The 19,830-nt window shown below is 38.2% G+C and overlaps 1 protein-coding gene across 5 annotated transcripts in view; it reads left to right on the top strand.

Moving 5' to 3' along the window:
* LIMA1 (LIM domain and actin binding 1) overlaps positions 1-19,830 on the top strand; it is a 98,413-nt gene that overhangs the window by 50,237 nt on the left and 28,346 nt on the right. For all 5 annotated transcript variants that reach the window (XM_081309077.1, XM_081309076.1, XM_081309075.1 and 2 more), the window contains exon 4: positions 8,749-9,207. In XM_081309077.1, the coding sequence (XP_081165203.1) occupies positions 8,749-9,207 (459 nt within the window). The remainder of the gene's footprint in view (positions 1-8,748; positions 9,208-19,830) is intronic.

Below are 19,830 nucleotides of genomic sequence, written 5' to 3'. Positions count from 1 at the left end.
GAATAAAACTCACATATTTGGGCAAGAATTCTTTAATTTGGCTGGCATTACAAAAACATCTTCATGGGGTTGGGGTTGTGGCTCAGTAGTAGAACACTTGCCTAGCATGTGGGGCACTGGCTTTGATCCCCAGCAACACATTAAAAAAATAAAATAGGGCTGGGGCTGTGGCTCAGTGGTAGAGAATTTGCCTCACACACATGAGGCACTGGGTTCGATCCTCAGCACCACATAAAAATAAATAAATCAAATAAAGTTATTGTGTCTATCTACAACTAAAAGAAAATGTAAAAATAAAATAAAATAAAGGTATTGTGTTCACCTACAACTAAAAATATTCAAAACAAAACAAAAAAGCATCCTCATGGCAGTTTTTAGTACCTTGTCTATTAAAATTAGTGTACAACATGCCCCAATTTGTTCTCTCTAAGGAGGTTATACTGACCAGGTCTTTGGCTTAATTTCCCTGTAATTTGAAAAGGGATCTTCTTTGGTACATTATAAGAAAAAAGCTACCATTATTTCACTCAGTTGCTTGTTTCTTCTATCATTCTCCTGCCTTATTCCCCTTCCTCCCTCCTTCTTTTACTTATTCATTTAGCAAGTTTTCATAACGCGCCTACTATATTTCAAGCACTGTTTTAGGTGTTAAGAATATGGACTTCATCTTCTCCCTCATGGAGTTTACATTCTACTGGGAGACACAGATGATAGAGTCTTCCACGCGGCCTGCGCAGTGGTTTCATTAATGAGGTTCTAGGCATAAAGTTAGTTAGAAGAGATCGAAATAAAACACACAGACCAGTTACCTTATTTCTATTGCTAGGTCCAAGACGGCTCCCCTCTCTGGTTCCCACCTCTAGCCGCCCAGCAGGGCAGCGAGTATTACTCAGGGCTAGCAGGAGAGAGAGAGCAAACACGCCTGGGAGTAGCCCTTTATTGGGGAACAAGAGATTCAGGGGAGAATTCCATCCAATGAAGGTTGAGGGGGGGCTGCACTCCAAGGTCAGGGTCAGTGATTGGGTCCCCGGGGTCAGTGGTCAGGCACACCCCCACACGGATGGGCTCTCTCATCAGGAAAGGGTCGGGAAAGCTTTTTTTTTAGATTCAAACAGCAATTCTTTATTCCCGAACTCACACCGGCCTCCACACAGGTTCGGGGGCAATCTCAAATCTGCTACCACCCAATTCACCTACTCCACGAGGCTTTTATCCCAAAATCCCATTTTAATCTCACGAGAACTCAACGGGAACAAGCAGCAGGAACACCCTAATCCCAGCAGCAATAATCTTCAACCTCCAACTTTCCTAAAACCCCTATTGTCTTAAACTGGGAACGCCTTAACACCAAATTATCTTAAACCCGGATACTTCCTAAAACCTGGATCCACCCTGGTCATTGAGCAGGGTCACCTTTCTCAAACACACATGCAAGGTCACAGCAAATTTCCAAGGCAAGTCCATTTAACATGGGGTACGCTGGCAAGGAAATTTCGATGCGTCATTCCTACTTGGCAATGGCCCTCAGCATCGACAGAGCCAAAGCGCCTCAGGCCCTTAACGGGAGTCACCCAATCACGTGTTAGAATGGCTTCCCACGGGGCTGGGGATGTGGCTCAAGCGGTAGCGTGCTCGCCTGGCATGCGTGCGGCCGGGTTCGATCCTCAGCACCACATACCAACAAAGATGTTGTGTCCGCCGAGAACTAAAAAATAAATATTAAAAAAAAATTAAAAAAAAAAAAAAAGAATGGCTTCCCACAATAGAGGAGTTGCCTCAGGTAGTGACACAACAGTGACAGTGCTATATAGCAGTAGTGATGAATAGAGTTTAGGTGTAGGCCTCTGATGAGGTGGCATTTGGGTGGAGATCTGAGAACATGAGCCAAGGAGAAGAAAGATTTATTTATTTTTATTTTTATTTTTTTAAAGAGAGAGTGATAGAGGGAGAGAGAGATTTTTTTTTAATATTTATTTTTTAGTTATCGGCGGATACAACATCGTTGTTTGTATGTGGTGCTGAGGATCGAACCCGGGCCGCACGCATGCCAGGCGAGCGCGCTACCGCTTGAGCCACATCCCCAGCCCCATGAAAGATTTAAACTAAAGGAACAGCATGTGCAAATGCCCAGAGGCAAAAGCAGCCATTGTCTATTTGAGGACTGGGAAGAGAAAAGTTTACATGGGGTCATTGAGAAGAACTAGACCTTAACTCTGAAGGAAAGGAGGCCTTTAGAGGGTTTGTGTGCACCAAACCAATGTGGTCTGACTTAAAGTCTACAAAGAGATAAAAACTGTAGAGGAGCAATATGTGATGATTAAGGAAAGAAATGATAATTGGTTGGACTGGATTAATAGTGGAGTAGGTGATGAGAAGTACTCAGGATTTATATTGAAGGTAGAAAGAGAAAAATAAAAAATGGCAACAATGGTTTTTGGCCCAAACACTATTAAATTCAAATTTAAATGGCATTAATTGAAATGGAGACTGCAATAAAAGCAGGTTTGGAGGAGAGAATTAGTTGAGGCACAGTTTTGGACATGTTAAATGTGAAATACTTTATTAAGGCATCCAAGTGGAAATGCCAAGTAGGAACTTGAATATACAAATCTGGCATTGGAAGAGATCCTGCCTGAAGATAAACTGGATGTATCTAGTTGGGCATGGTGTTGCATGCCTGCAATTTCAGCTCCTTGGGGGCATTGAGGCAGGAGGATCACCAGTTTGAGGCCAGCCTGGACAACTTAGCAAGATCTTATCTCAAAATAAAATTTTAAAAGGGCTGGAGATGTAGCTCAGTGGTAGAGCACTTGAACTTGGCATGGGTTCAATCCCCATAGGCAGGCTGAGGATGTAGCTCAGTAGGAAAGCACTCCTAGGGTCAATCCCCAGTATCACCAAAAAAAAAAAAAAAAATTACAGAAGTATTTTGGTAGCAGAACTAAAGAGGAAATGGAAATAGAAATAACAACTACAGCCTATGCTTTCAAAACCTTTTACTGTGAAATACAAGGGACAGCACAAGTCAGGTTTACTTTTTTTTTTTTTTTTGGTAGCTTTTTATTTTGTAATTTAGATTTAGGATAATTGAGGTAGAGCTCTTATATTCCTTTATCTTGCTTCCCCTAATGTTAACATCTTACATACCTATGGTACCTTTCTCAAAACCAAATAATAATAATGATAATATTGGTAAAATGCTATTATCTAAACTAAAACAGACGTTATTCAACTTTTATCAGTTTTTTACTCATGACAGAGGATTTTTTTTCCTTCTGAAGAGCAAAGGGAAATGTTCACATAAATTTATGAAGTGATTGACCAGGTTAAAGAGTACCTACATTTGGGGCTGGGGTTGTGGCTCAGTGGTGGAATGCTTGCCTCACACATGTGAAGCACTGGGTTCGATTTTCGGCACCACATTAAATAAATAAAGGTATGCACTATATGTGTAATATGAAATGAATTGCATTCTGCCATCATGTATAACAAATTAGAGTAAGTAACTTTTTTTAAAAAGGGGGTGCTGGGGATATAGCTCAGTGGCAAAGTGCCCCTTGGTTCAATATTCAGTATCAAGAGAAAAAAAATAGTAAAAATGCTTATTTTGGAGAATGTCCTTATTCTCACAGGTACATGCTGAAGCTTTATGGATTAAGTGTCATGGTGTCAAATAGTTTATAAATACAAATATATTATAGTTATAAGTATGTGTATTTAAATTTTAATAAATAAAAATAAAGGTATTGCATTTATCTATTTAAAAAAGTATATTTAAAAAAAAAGAATACCTACATTTTACCATAAAACGTAAGTCAAAGAAACATTCAAGAGCAAATGGATAAATTTTCTCCATTAGCAAATGGTGGAACTGGGTTATGTGATATCCTGGATTCCCATAAATGTACTCCTTTTCCCTCCCCTCTCTATTTAAACCCAAGACATTGGAACATATACCAGTAATACCACAATCAGTTATATTTTCAGGTCCATTTCAAGCATGGAATGTGTCACATTTTGAAAATACGTGTCACATGAACATTGAACTCCATAATACTATCTACTACTTTTCTGAGAAACTCTCAGCAGAGATGTTTATTCCCTTCCATGGAGGTTGTATATCCAGGTAGTCCATGTTTCCCACCCAACTGCTATATCTACCAAATATTCTCCTGCTTTTAAAATGAAGTTTTCCTTGCCAAGATTTCGATGTTGTTGCTCCTTTAACCCAGCTTCTTCATTTTATAGGTGGAATAATTGAAACCCAAAGAAGGGAAGGGGCTTATCCAAGGTCATATATCTCAGAGTGACAGAGCTTTGATTCATCCCAATTACAAGCCAGATGTTCCTGCAGGAAGGGCATTGTATCACATCTGCTGGGTGTGATATGGGTCCAGACCGCCAATTATGATCCAGAGGCAGCATCAAGATTCTCAGGCTTGCTGGGTAGAATGAATAAGGTGCTGGAGAAAAGAGGCTGTGCTAGTGTTGGGACCAATGTAGTACTTGAAAACTTTTAGCTTTCTTGACTTCCCAGCATCCTGTTCTAGGAAAATGATACAAATGACATCAGTTAGAATTTCACCTTCTCGTTGTTGTTTTTGCACGGTGTTGGTGATAAAACCCAAGGCCTTGTACATGCTAAACAAGCATTCTACTACTGAGCTACACCTAGCCCAGAATTTCACCTAATTTTATACCCCTTGCCCCCACCCTGTGGAGCAAATAGAAAGATCAATTAGAGGCTATAACCCAAGTTCAAGACTTGGAAGATGACTGGGCAATATAGTTGATCATGGTTGATCACCATTTGAGGGGAGGCTAGAGGAGTAGGTAGGGCCATTCATTAAATAATAATTGTCACCACTTACTGGATACCCACTTGTATCAAATACTATATGACCTATGTTAATAGACTCCTGTATTCTCCATAGTAGCCCTGTATTGTAATTTTCCAGAAACCAAGAAACTTGTCCAAGGTCATTTGACTGGATGGAGATACATTACACAAGTAATACATGTTCCCTGTAGGTAATACAAAGAAAAAGAAGAAAATATAAATAATCTGTAGTCTATTAGTCAATGATAACTCAGGCCTCTCTGTCTAATATTCTTTTTTAAAAAATATTTTTTAGTGTTGATGGACCTTTATTTTACTCATTCATTCATATGTGGTGCTGAGAATTGAACCCAGTGCCTCACACGTGTGAGGCAAGCACTCTACCACTGAGCCACAACCCCAGCCCCACTAATATTCTTTTGTGTTGCTTTTAGTATTGCTTTTGTTATATAACTTCTTTTCTTCTCTATCTTTGCTTGCCTCGGGTCCTGAGGACTTGGACAACTGCCATGACCTAGGCAGCAGTCCCAGGAGAATTTAAGGGTGTGGGGTTTTAATGCTGTCAGACCACACTACCCGGCCCTTCCCCTTTGTGTCCATGCCACCCTCACCCCCGCCTCAACACTCTTGAACTTGTATCCATAGGAGCTCTTTTTAATAAAAGAGCATATTTATTCCTTCTGAAATGCTCCCTAAGGGGATGTCCTCCACCCAGTCCTTGTTTGGAACACTGCTGATACTCCTCCACCCAAATCCCTCTCTTCCTGCTTAATACAAGTAAAATAGAAATGATAATTTTTGTGTTGCTTAAAGTAACATCAAAATTTTTAATATTCTGTGAAAGCTATTTTTGGTGATATGGAGATGATGTATAATTTTGTTTTTACAGTCACTGTTTTTATTATTATTATTATTATTATTATTATACCAGGGATTAAACCCATAGGTACTTAGCCACTGAGCCACATCCCCAGCCCTTTTTATTTTTTATTTTAAGACAGGGTCTGGATAAGTTGGCATTCACTGTTTATTATATTATGAATATGTGTTTATTATAAAATGAAAATACAAGTGCCATAATCCACTATCCAAAGATAAACTGTTAATACCCTGATGCCGTTTCTTCCAGAATACTTTTCTATGCTCATATTTATAAATATATGTACATATTATTTTAAAAAAATTATTTTATGGGGGCCTAGGGAAGAATAGAGTTACCTTAGATTAGATAGAGCGGACATAAAGGGAGGGGTAGAAGTATGGGGGTAAGAATAATAGTAGAATGAAACAGACATTATTAGCTTATGTACATATATGACTACATGACCAATGTGATTCTACAACATATACAATGAGAAAAATAAGAATTATACTTCATTTATGTGTGATATATCAAAGTGCATACATATATTCTACTGTCATGTATAACTAATTGGAACAAAAATTTTTTTTTAAGAGAGAGAGAGAGAGAATTTTTTTAATATTTATTGTTCAGTTTTCGGCGGACACAACATCTTTATTTGTATGTGGTGCTGAGGATCGAACCTGGGCCACACGCATGCCAGGCAAGCGCGCTACCGCTTGAGCCACATCCCCAGCTCAAGAGGACTGCAAATTTAAGGCCAGCCTTGACAACTTAGTGAGAACCTGTCTCAAAATAAAAAATTAAAAAAGACTGGAGATGTAGCTCAGTGGTAAAGCACCCCTGGGTTTGACCCCCAGTACCCCCCCAAATATCTTATGAGTATCAATAAATATATCTCGATCCCATGATATTTATCCAAGAAGGTAGTGTGTACTTACCATGCAAAATGCTGCTTTTTTCTTTTTTTATTTTAACCAGGGATGTTAAACCACTGAGCCATATTCTCAGCCCTTTTATGTTATATTTTGAGACAGGATGTCGCTAAGTTGCTTAGGGCCTCACTAAGTTCCTGAACTTGGCTTTGAGTTTGAGTTACTCCTGTCTCAGCCTCCCAAACTACTGGGATCACAGGCTTACACTACTACTTCCAGCTGCTGCTCTGCTTCCCTACCTATATGAGCATGGTAGGGAAGGTGAAGGTGGAGGCATAAGTGACTCATCTGTGGCAGGAGGTCATAGAATCAAAAAATGCTTCTGACAGTGAAGCACCTGTTTCTGGAGCTGGGTCACCCCCCCCCCCACCATTATTCATTTATTAGATGGGGTCTCTCTAGGTTGTCCAGGTTGGTATCTAACTCCTGGGCTCAAATCATCCACCTGCCTCAGCCTCCTGAGTGGTGGGATTACAGGCTTACATTAATATTCCACACCCAGAAGGAGCCATTTAAAAATTCTCCACAAAAATCTTTCATGCTTCTTCTGTCTCTGATCCATCTATACATCTTCCAGCAAATCGTTCCATAAGCTACAATTTAAACACTAGAATCAAGCAGTTGTTCTATAACTTTATCTATTCAAGCCTGATGCTACTTGATAGAATAGCTCTTAGTATATTCAGAAGAGTAATAGGGTGAGAGACTTAATTCCCAATATAGCTGCTAATCCCATTTAATTCCCTGAAGTCTTGCAGTCCTAGGTTGTTTGTCCTTTCTTTCTTCATTGAAAGCCTGGGGAGTCACAGACTACAGGAATGGAGAGTAAGAAGGTACTGGAGGTCACAATTTGTTGGTGGTGTTTAGTTTATTTAGGAGAACTTCCAAAGTATGGGACATTTAATTTTACTCTAACAGCACATTTCCTTTATTATCCTATAACAGCAGACTATTTCCAGGTTGTTTTCAGTCTGTCTTATATGTATAAATTCCATTTTTGGCCTAGATAAAAGTAAATTCTCTTTGATCTGTAAATGTGTGTTCTTTGATCATGAGACTGGGTGGTGGTTATGTTTTCTTATGAAGTCTACATGTTTCATTATCCCAAGAATCTGTAAGTGAATTTTCTGATAATTAAGAATTTTAAGGGCTGGGGATGTGGCTCAAGCGGTAGCGCGCTCGCCTGGCATGCGTGCGGCCCGGGTTCGATCCTCAGCACCACATACCAACAAAGATGTTGTGTCTGCCGAGAACTAAAATAAGTAAATAAATAAATTCTCTCTCTCTCTCTCTCTCTCTCTCTCTCTCTCTCTCTCCCCCTCCTCCTTTCCTCTCTCTAAAAAAAAAAAAAAAAAAAAGAATTTTAAAATAGGTACACATGTAGAGAGCAGGGAAAGTGGATTAGATTCATATGTAAAAATAAAATTTGAGGGCTGGCATAACTCAGTGACAGAGTGTTTTCCTAGTATGTGTAAGGCCTTGGGTTCTCTTCCTGGGACCACACACACACACATATACACACAAAGATCATTTCTATGCATGTAAATTATGTCAGGTATAACTAAATATCATTTATGCAAATACTTAAAAAAGTCTGGTGACTTCTTTAGGTTTCTATAAATAGCTTCAGTTCTTGATGCTATCATCCAAGTATAGTTTTAGCTATACTATGTATTTCCTATTTTTAAAAAAAAAGCAGAATTTATTACATCAATCACATCATATAGTGACATAATTTCTTGAACTTTTATTAATGCATAGTTATAATATTTAAGTATCTGGTATTTTGCTTTTTCTTTCTTGCTTTCCCCATGAATCTTTTGATAAAAACCTCTTATCTCCTATGGAACTATCATTAGATCCAGGCTGTCTTTTCTTCTCATTTTGTCCTTATAAGGCTATCCTGTTTTATCACTTCCTGCTTCAGCGCCCGACTTTTTCTCTTTCCTTCTCCCTGCCCTGGGGTGGATGCTTGCTCCATGTGGCAGGGCTGTAACTGTTCACAGCTGTCTGAAAGGGCTGTGTGTGGACTAGGAGCAGCTTAGAGTTTTAACTTTCATTTTACAAAGAGCAGGCAAGTTATAACTGGCACTTACTTCTTGCTCTTCTAGAACACCGAAAATCTCCCCCAGCACTTCAGAAGGGGGACACTGACTGTGTTAAAGAAGAAGTGGGAGAATCCAGTACCGGGAGCAGAGTCGCACACAGACCCTCTGCAAAACAGCAGCACTGAGGTTAGACACAGAGTCACCCACCCTCCTGTTGAAGTGACAAGCAGCTCTGCTTCTGGAGTTGACCACGAGGAACAATCCCAGTCCAGACGCAGATTTGGATCACGTCCTGAAACCCTTACTCAGCGCCGATATCCCAGCACTGAAGACAGTGAGGATCTTAAAGACCGCACAACAGAAAGCAAAAAAATGGAAAATTGTCTGGGAGAGTCCAGGCATGAAATAGAGAGATCTGAAGTCAGTGAAAACATAGAAACTTCAGGTAAAATAGAGAAATACAATGTTCCACTGAACAAGCTTAAGATGATGTTTGAGAAAGGTGAACCAACTCAAACCAAGGTAAGAACTGGGCAGATTTAAAACTTGAGAAAGCCAATTCTGGTAGTAACAAAGTTGTTTTACTAATCTGAATAGTCGGAGTAGAGTTGAATATGTGATCAATATGTTTCTTAATTGAAGTTAAATGAGTTCATAAAAAGTCTCAAATGAGTTATTTACATTGATGTTAAGATTTGTGAGTCTCTGACTCCATTTCATATTAAATCAAGTTCACACTGGGGTTTAAATTGATATCTAGAAATGAAGAGAGTTGGATACTGATTGGATTATGTATTTTTGTACACTTGCCCTTTTAATTTGTCTTCCTGTGTGCCTTTTGTCATTTGTAGCCTTGGGGGTGGAATTATTGCTGAATAGCTCTCTGCTTGGACACAGCTGCAGACAGAGTGTTAAGGCCAGAGTTTAAAATTAAGACTGAGGCTTAGTTGTCTCTTTGCTAGCTGAATCCTTTCTCTTCTTCTCAACTTCCTCATCTGTGCCTTCCAACAAGTGTTTTCTATCAGCTAAAATCCTCTCCCAGGAAAAAATCAATGAAGATAGCCAGACTAGCTGTAGCTTTCAGGAGTTTTGACTTGCAAATGCACAGGGTTGCATTTTCCTACAACTGCTAATGAAATTTGATCCTTAATGTGGATTGCAGACTGAGTCCCCAGAGGGAATTACTTAACTAGAAAATGAGTTGCATATGCTGGTAACTAATAACACAATCCAGGGGCTGCAGAGCTGGTAAATTTTTCCAGTTTTCTCATACTTTCCTACATATCTGGCTTTGTGCACAGGGATGGTTTGTTACAACAATCATTATAATGGGATAAACAGAGCTGACGGGGAGCAAAGCCATCATTTACTCTAGATTCCATTTAGATGGGAAAACTGGTTTGTTTGTTTTTTAAGCAAAATATTTGGTCCAAATCCCTATGTTTGTGAAGTAATAGTATGAATCATTCTTTCAGAGATATAATAAAATTAGAAAACTCATTTTGTAGTCCTTATTTAGTTTGATGTAACATTGTCAATTTCTTCCCGTCACTTGCTGTCCCTGTTGCCTTCCTGCCCAGAAAAGTTCTTAATTGTTTGGGGATCATGTTTGAAGTTCAAACCTACCAGTTTGTACTCTTTTCTGTGCATGAGCGTTAGCTCTGCTTTAACATTGAAACCATTTGGCAAGAGATGTAACCACAAAGTAGTTTTATGACTTTTCTTAAACTCTCTTCCCTTTCAGTTTTTAGTCCCCTAGGCTGCCAACTCCCTCTTTTCCCCTTTATGGTCTTAATAATTTTTTTTTTTTTAATTTAAATGGGAAGGAGAATTTAAAATAGAAGGAAAAAATGTTAGAAATCTTAGAGAGGAAGGGTCTTTGTTGTGACTCAAAGCACCATTGTAAGTCTCTTCCTCACAGACCCTGCTAGGGGTAGGACAGCTGATGTCATGCCATTACACACAATGTAGATTCAGTGCAAAAGTGTCTGTGCATGTCAAAACTGGCCCAAGGTAGGAAATGACTGGGATTGCTGCAAACAAAAATGCTGATTATGTGTAAGGATCTGATGAGAGACTTCTCATAAATGTCTAGTAAGAGATGGGTTAGGACAAGCTTATTTCTTTATGTCTATTCAGAATGGAGAAGCCCCCTCCCACTCCATATAAAGAAAGATTCTACTAGATCACTGATGGCACTGGGCAACCTGATAGCTAAACTTATAGGAAGATGGAACAGTTCTGATATTTAACTGGCTTTTTTTTTGAGGTATTTGTATGCATTATTTCTTCTTTTCCTTTTCCTCTTCCTTCTTTTTCCCCCTTCTCCTTCTCCTCCTCCTCTTCCTCATCCTTTTCCTTCTCCTCCTTTTTTATTTTTTTTAATTTCCTGATTAAACAGTCCTTTGTCTCTTAATGGACTGCTTAGAGAGTAGAAAGCTTTGGTATCCTTGGTTTTATAGCTTTTTTTGAACAAGCATCATTATCCATATTGGAGACAGTCTAGACTACTTTAAAACATTTTGTCCAGTATAGTAGCCAAACTATTTGGAAGTTTTGTCTACTTTAGGTTGAGGAATTACTCATCACTGGTAGAGGGCTTGCCTAGCATGTGTGAAGTCCAGTACTGTTAAAAAAAAAAAAAAGGAATAATTAATCAGTTTGAAACTAGATTATGGTTATTAATAATATAATTTCAGCAATAACATATATATGGCTTTAATCAGGAAGCTACATATTTGAATCTTTGGAAGGAAATCCTGAGGAAATATGGTAGGAATACTAGAAATCATTTTAGGAGCAAGATTATACAAGTAAGGACATATATTTCGGAGCTCAAAAATTAGTACTTCAGTATGTCAAATGAATATTGGATACAAATTGTGTGAATCTTTGATTCCATAATTGAATTTTAGAGAATGAAACTGAATCTCAACATGTTGAGCAGGGTCAGGAAGTACATAGGACATGGAAATAATATGTTTTAATATCCTCCTTAATCTTTTTGTCATATTTATTTATAGGAGATGAAGTTAACTGGCTCGATTTCCATTCTGTTTTTTGTTTTGTTTTGGTACCAGGGGTTGAATCCAGACCCACTGACCCACATCTCCAGCCCTTTTTATTTTCTTTTTGAGGCAAGGTCTCACTAAGTTACTTAAGGCCTCACTAAGTTGCTGAGGCTGGCTTCCAACTTTCAATACTCTTGCCTCTGCCTCCTGAGTCACTGGGATTATAGGCATGCACCACTGCACCCAACTTCGATTTCCCCTTTTCACCTCTTTTGCTTCCTTTTATCTAGATGACTTCTGTTCTTATCCACTTCTCTTCCCTTCTCTTGCTGGTTTCTTCTTGGCCCTCCTTTCTTTTTCTGTTCCTTGTGTAGTCTCATTTGTTTTCACAACTTCAGGAGGTGAATCTCAAATCTAGATTCTGATCCTGAACTCTTAACCCAGGCTTCAGTCCTGCCAGATTATCTGTCAGATCAGACATCTCTTTGTGAATATCCCTTAAGCCCTCAGATTCAAGAAGGCTAAAAAAGAATTCATTGTCTTTCTAGCAAAAAAACTGCTCTACCCCTGGTCTCCCTTAAAGCATCACCATTCACCCAGTCTCTTGATTTATAAAATTATAAGTCCAGTTATTCCTTGTGCTCTCTAGTGCCCAGTCAGTTACTTCCTAAGTCCTGTAAGTCTAACCCTCTAAGCAACACCTCATGTACAGGACATTCTACTGATCCCACATCTAGATCCATGGTTAGATTTATAACATCTTGCCTAAATATATTTTTAAATATTTTATATGGACACAATATCTTTATTTTTATATGATGCTGAGACTCCAACCCAGTGCCTCATATATGCTAGGCAAGCACTCTACCAAATTCCTAGCCCCTTGCCTAAATAGTTTTTCAGTCTCCTAAATCGACATCTCATTTTTTCTTATCCATCCTTCTCACTGCTGCTATTTATTTCTCTAAACATAGTTTAAAATATGTTATTGCCTTGATCAGAAATCGTTGATGCCTCAGAATTAATTTGTATCTAATATTCACGTTTTCCACAGTCTGAGCTCAATCTACCTTTCTAGTCTTATAGACAATCTTGTACCTGAACCATGGATTATTCCTCATTCTCTAAATCTTGTGCCCATCACCCAGTTGCTAACCTTTGAATCTTACTCTTAAAAATCTAAAAAGACTGTGAGGCCTACCTCAGATCCTCCCAGATGAAATTAACTTCACTCTTGTATAGAATTTACTTTGAACCTCATGTTATATTTTCCTTTTTAAAAGTATTTTTAGTTTTAGATGGACATAATAACTTTATTTTATTATGTAGTGCTGAAGATTGAACCTAATGCCTCACATGTGCTAGGCAAGTGCTCTACCTCTGGGCCACAACCACAGCCTATGCCATATTTTCTTTAATAGTCATGTATGAATTTGTATACTTCCCAGTCTTTAATTTCTTTCAAAGTGAGGCTATTTTTATTTCCCAGTGGTTAATAAGTGACTTACTTAATAAAAGAAAGAAAAGAAACTTAAAACTCAAGTAACTTATAAATAATGAGATTTGATTTAAGGCTATTCATCACATGTTCTCTACCTTTGGTGAGGAGATAGGTTATTCATCATGTGGCTTTATTGAATGCAGTGATCCTAATTCCTATGAGTGAATGAAATGGATTAATATAACCTATAATTATTACTAGGAAAAAGAAATGCCATGAGAACATATACTGAATATGGTTTAGCATTCCTGATTTCCTGTATGTGTTGATTCGGGTTTTAAGTAGATGTAATTATTCTTGGCATCCTTTTATGAAAAAGTTCACTCATTAGCTCATTATAATTAATGTTCATTTATTGTCAAATTAACACTTGAATCCATAATTTGGAGACCAGGATGTGGTTAGTCAAAAGTTAAGTACTTCAGCCAGCTGCTGTGGCACCATGGCACCATGGCTGAAATCTCAGTTACATGCCTATAATCCCAGTGACTCAATTGGCTGAGGCAAGAGGTTTGCAAGTTCAAGGCCATCCTCAGCAACTTAGCAAGACCCTGTCTCAAAGTAAAAAGTAAAAATGACTGAGGATGGTGATGTAGTTGAGTGGTAAAACACTCCTGAGTTCAATCCCTTTTGGCCCAACCCCCACCCCCACCCCTCCTTCATCCCCCCACCCCCCCTCCCGCAAATTCTTCTATTCATTCCAGGAAGACAGTGAAGAGAACATATTAAAGGATCCTTAAGCTTTTATTTTTTCTGTTTGGTTCCTAACATTTGGTCCACACAAATCCTGCATAGGAGACTAAAAACCAAATATTTGAATGGTGTGTTTCTACCTTTATAAACCTATTTAAATTATTATATTTTTCCCTGGGCCAAGGTTAAAGCAATTAAGTGTAATGTAAGACGATAAAGCTGGAATATGAATAGCCATGATTCTTTTGTGTTGGGGCAAGGGAGAGGGGTGCTGGGGATCGAACCCAGGGCCTTGCACATTCGAGGACAGTACTGTAGTACTAATCTACACCCCCGGCCCTTCCCCTTGATTCTTCCCCACAGATATTGACTACTGCTTCTTTCATGCAGTGTTTTCATCTTCTGGGAGAGAATTTAGGTAAAGAGAGGAAGACAGGAGAGAAGAGAGAATGCCTTTTCACCCAAAATCCTAAAACACACATTCGTAGTCTTCAGAGTCTCACAAGAATAGGAGTTCGTAATGAGATGCTTATTCATAACTGAGGGATAGAATTAAAACATTTTTTTATTTCTCCCTTTTTTCTTTTTTCCAATATTCATGGCCTTTTTTTTTTTTTTTTTTTGTACTGGGGATTGAACTCAGGGCACTCAACCACTTAGCCACATCCCCAGACCCATTTTGTATTTTATTTAGAGACAGGGTCTTGCTGAGTTGCTTAGTGCCTCCCTATTGCTTGAGGCTGGCTTTGAACTCAGAGTCTCCTGTCTCAGGCTCCTGAGCTGCTGGGATTATAGACATGTGCCACCGTGCCCCGCAACCCTTTGTATTTTTTAATTTTGAGACAGGGTCTCACTAGTTGCTCAGGCTTACCTCGAACTTGCGATCCTCCTGCCTCAGTCTCCCACTATTTACTCTTTATTAATAGTAATATCATAATGGATATTATGATAACTGAGTAATTCTTCAGACTTTTTGGTAAGATATAATGGATCCAGGCACAAAGATACCAGCCAAGGAATTATGATATTTCTCACTCTTTCTTGCGCTGAATGACACAGTCCTTGATGTGTCCACTAGAGACCAGTCACCTCTGCTTACTTTCATATCAACTACTTACTGATTTCTAACTAGTTTCATTATAATAAAACATGTTGAAAAGCAATATCAAGAAGTAGAACATTCCCTATGCAATGTTGGCTATGTTAGATTTGTGATGGCCAAAAAGACTTTATCTGCTTCCCATCCCCACATGTCATCACGTTTGCTTCCCGCTGTTGGACTCAGTCCTGGATTAGACAACATAGGTGTATTTCCAGTTGACTACATGGAAGAGTCATTTCCTCTAGCCTTCAGACTCATTGATGAGTTACAACAGAGAGAAATATATACCAAGATTGTTGCCAGGTAAATCCTAGAACAGGAAGGGACTTTTAAGAGATTATTTAATCCAGCTCATTGCTCAGAACATTAAAACACAATTTTATAGATGGAAGCAGCTGAGGTTAGAGAAGTTAACTGATATGTCTATTGTCATATGGCTCATTAATGTCAGAACAAGGATCAAAATTGTATAGTACCCTCTCTATCCTCTAACACTATCTTCATGGATATTATGATAACTGTTTATTGTTTAGAAGCAACTGGTCATGATCCTATATAACTTTGAAACTAAGGAAATTGGGAAATATTAAAATCATATCAATAGCTCTATCCTCAAAAGTATTAGCTCTACCTTCCCACATGTTTAAGGGAATGAAAAACATCTGGACAATGATGTGAAGAAATACATTGGAATGCAAGAAATTTGCACTAGCACTCTAGAGCTTGTGGATTTGGGAGCTTTGTTTTTCTTATTATGTAGATGAGTCATCTGAACCAACATACACAGTGAATAAACCAGAAAGGAGGAGAAAGAGTCAAGTGAACCAAGAGAAAAGCATAACCCTTACTACTCATGGACAAGATTCTTGATCCTTTTTGGTCATTATCATTGCAGTACTGTTTTTTATGTTGTTTGTTTGTTTGTGGTGCTGGGAATTGAACCCAGGGCCTTGTGCATGCAAAGTAAGCACTCTACCAACTAAGCTATATCCCCAGCCCTTATATGGTTTTAATCACTGTATGCTTGGTGTTTTGCAGTCCTTATTTTTGGCTTGCTCTTTTTTTTTTTTTTCCATAGGCCTGCATATGTATCCTCCATTTTATTCTTTCATGGGAATATGATATTTCAAGATACTGTTTATTCACTCCCCAATCATTAGATTCTTTTCTAGCTGTAATAGAAAACTTTAAGCATCTTGGCAGAAATGTTTTGTTTTTAGTTATTTTCTTTGGGCTGTATTTCTGAAGTGATATTGCCACAGTCAGAAGATGTAACTTATTAAATATTCTTCTTACATATTTTCAACTTCTCAAAGATTATACTATTTTATTACACCACCAGCACAATCTAAGCACATATTCCCAAAAGCTTCACCAGCATTAGGTTTTATCAATTTCATTTATTTATATTAAAAGATATGAAGTGCTGCTACTTCTTATTGATTGATTGATTGCAGTGCTAGGGATCAAACCCAGGGCCTTCCCACTGAGCTACCCCCCAGTCCCCTTCTTTTTCTTTTTTTATTTGTACGACTGATGCATAATTTTAGAAGAATAGTTGGAAATACAAAAAAGATAGAGAAATTCTACCACCTAGAGATAAGTGCAACTTCTGTGTGTATTGTTTTATATAGATAAGGTCTGTGGTTTTTTTGGTTTTGGTTTTGGAACCAGGGATTGAACCCAGGGGCACTTAACCACTGAGCCACACCCCCAGCTCTTTTTGGATTTTATTTAGATACAGGGTCTTTCTAAGTTGCTTCAGGCCTCACTAAGTTGCTGAGGCTGGCTTTGAACCTGCAATCCTCCTGTGTCAGCCTTCCAAGCCGCTGGAATTACAGGTGTGTGCCAGCATGCCTGGCTAGCTCTGCTTTTTCTAAGAGTCCCTAAAGAAGGAAATTTTTATCTCTTAATACTTTGAGAAATGAAGGCTAAATTTCATCTGTATTTCTTGATTCCTATGCTTAGTTCAGTAAAATCCCACTTTTCCCTAATAGCCACCCTTCCTTCCACCCTTGACTTTGGAAGGATAAGAGTCTGAAGGAAGATTAAAGTTAAAAGGCTGAAGGAAGTGGCAGAGAAATGAAAGAGACTATATGAAATAAATGTTGAGAATCAGTTTTAAAGAGAATTTTCTTGAAAATAGTGGCACAGGGGCTATGGTTGTGGTTCACCAGTAGAGCACTTGCCTAGCACCTGCGAGGAGGCCCTGGGTTCGATCCTCAGCACCACATAAAAATAAATAAAATAAAGGTATTATGTCCAACTACAACTAAAAAATAAATATTTCAAAGAAAAGAAAAAAATAGGGGTACAAAGAGTAGAAATTCCTGCTTTGTTACTTATTTAGGATCTAATATACTTTACATATTTTTTTTCCAGAAGAAAAAATTCCATAGACAACTGGTTAAAAGCTCCAGTCTCTTATCCTCTTATTGGTACATGTCTGGTGCTTTTGATTTATGGATTCACAGAATATTTAAGGGGCATTCACACTAATGAGAATTACAGTCAGCTGACAGGAAAGAGGACTTGTGGGTTAGGGCAAGGCCAAGCCTTTAGGAAATTCCAGAAAGTCTTAAAATATCTGGCCTTTTCTCTCTCTCTCTCTCTTTTTTTTTTTTTTTTTGGCGGGGGGGACAGATTATGGTAACTAACGCTCCCTCAAATGTCTGAGTAAAAAGTGAACTATAAGTCTGTTACAGAAGTATATTTTGGTATTAAAATTCCTAGTGTTCATGGGTGTACACACAGGTTTTGTTAGTTTGGTTTAGGTTTTTGTTTTGTTTTGCTTTTTTGCTTCCTTGAGAAATATTGGAGGAAACCCCTCCTTCTTCCTGCACCCAGATTACCACTTGTAAAATGAGGATTGCAAATTTAATCTTAAACACATTTGAGATCTTATTATTCTTCCTGTTTGAGTGGTCTGGAGGTAAAAAGGTAGTGAAAGTAATGCTCAGTGCTTCACCTAGCTTCTCATTAAAACTGTCTCATGGACTGGGGTTGTGGCTCAATGGAGGAGCACTTGCCTAGCACATGTGAGGCACTGGGTTTGATCCTCAGTACCACATAAAAGGAAATAAATAAGATAAAAGTATTAAACAAGGGCTGAGGATATAGCTCAGTTGGTAGAGTGCTTGCCTCACATGCACAAAGCCCTGGGTTCAATCCCTGGCGCCACAAAAAAAAAAAAAAAAAAAAAAAGTATTCAACAACAACAAAAAACCCTGCTCATTCTTTTCTTTAATACTTAAAATAATTCATAGCATTACCACCCTTATGGATCAGGGGTTTTTTTATTTTTAATTTTTTTTTTTAGTTGTAGATGGACCCAATGCCTTTATTTAATTTAATTTATTTTTTATGTGATGCTGAGTATTGAACCCAGTGCCTCACATATGCTGGACAAGCACTCCACCACTGAGCCACAACCCCAGCCCTGGATCAGGCATTTAAATTTCTTTTTAGTAGTTAGCTCTGTGGTTAAGCACCCCTGGGTTCAATCCCTGGTACCTAAATAAATAAATAAATAAACAGATAGATAGATAAATAAAATAATAATAATAATAATAATAATAATAATAATAATAATAATAATAATAGATTCAAGGCCCTTATTTAACCCAGGTGTTTAAATAAAACATTAGCAAAGATGGGAAATTTTGTACATCTAAAACCAAAGAAAGTTTCTGCCTAGACAGGTATTTGTTCTGATTCTAATTGGGCTTGTTCTCAGTAACACCAGTGCAGGGACTTCATACAAGACAGAGATGTGTAATGAGAACTGAACCAAACTGAACTCTGCAGGTTGCAACATGTAACACATATTATTGGAATTGTATTTGAATTTTACCTTTAATAGAATGTAAATATTTGTGTTAAGAATGCAGAACCCATTCTCTTTTCATGTTTTTCTTTAAGGATTATTTCCAGAGTTTCTCCCTTTTTTTAGTCCTGGAAATTCTAATTTTTGCAACTTTTCTAAGTGGTTATCTTGAAGTGCAGCAACATTTGGAATAATCAGTGGAATTTATTTGAATGATTTGTCAGTCAGCTTTCTGATATTATATCAAATACCTAAGATAATCAACTTACAAAGAAAAAAGATTTAGTTTGGCTCACAGTTTTGAAGTTTCAATTCTGATCAGGCAGATCTATTTCTTTTAGGCCTCTGCTGAGGGGGAGCACGTCATAGAGGAAGTATGTAGTGGAACAAAACCACTCCTTTATAGCTGGGCAGCAAGAGAAAGAAAAGAGAGGCTAGGGTGCCACAATCTCCTCATGGCTGGGAATTAAGGGTGGCAGTGGGGAGAAACCAGGATCCCACAATCTCTTTTGATGGCATCTCCCATGCCCTAAAACCTCCCATTAGGCTTCACCTCCCAATTATACTAAGCTGGGGAACTCAAGCCTTCAATACATGGGCCTTTGGGAGACAGTCTAGATCCAAACTATAGCAATGAGCAAATGAGAACTGTTTTGAGAATAAAAACAAAAAATGTGGATGGAGGGTATTCTACTAGCCCTTCTCTTCACCTTGTTGATAACCTTCCTTTCAAATGGGGGTCTGCATACCAAATCAGAGTGTACTGAGCCCTATAAATCACATGGATATTGTTAATGTTGGTGAAGCTGAACTATGTATGGTGTGGCAAGATCAGGGTTGGTAAGCTTATTTTGGGTTTTGTTAAAAATAGATTCAAGATGGGCTTGGTGACATAATCCCAACATGCCTATAATCCCAGCAATTTGGAAGGCTGAGGCAAGAGGATTGCAAGTTCAAAACCAGCTTCAGCAATTAAGCAAGGCTCTACGCAACTTAACAAGACCCTATCTCA

This window comes from Spermophilus citellus (genome assembly GCF_964194105.1).
Source record: "Spermophilus citellus genome assembly, chromosome: 10".
NCBI classification, from domain to species: Eukaryota; Metazoa; Chordata; class Mammalia; order Rodentia; family Sciuridae; genus Spermophilus; species Spermophilus citellus.
Note: the sequence above shows the minus strand (reverse complement) of the source record. Positions and strands in the feature narration are given on the sequence as shown.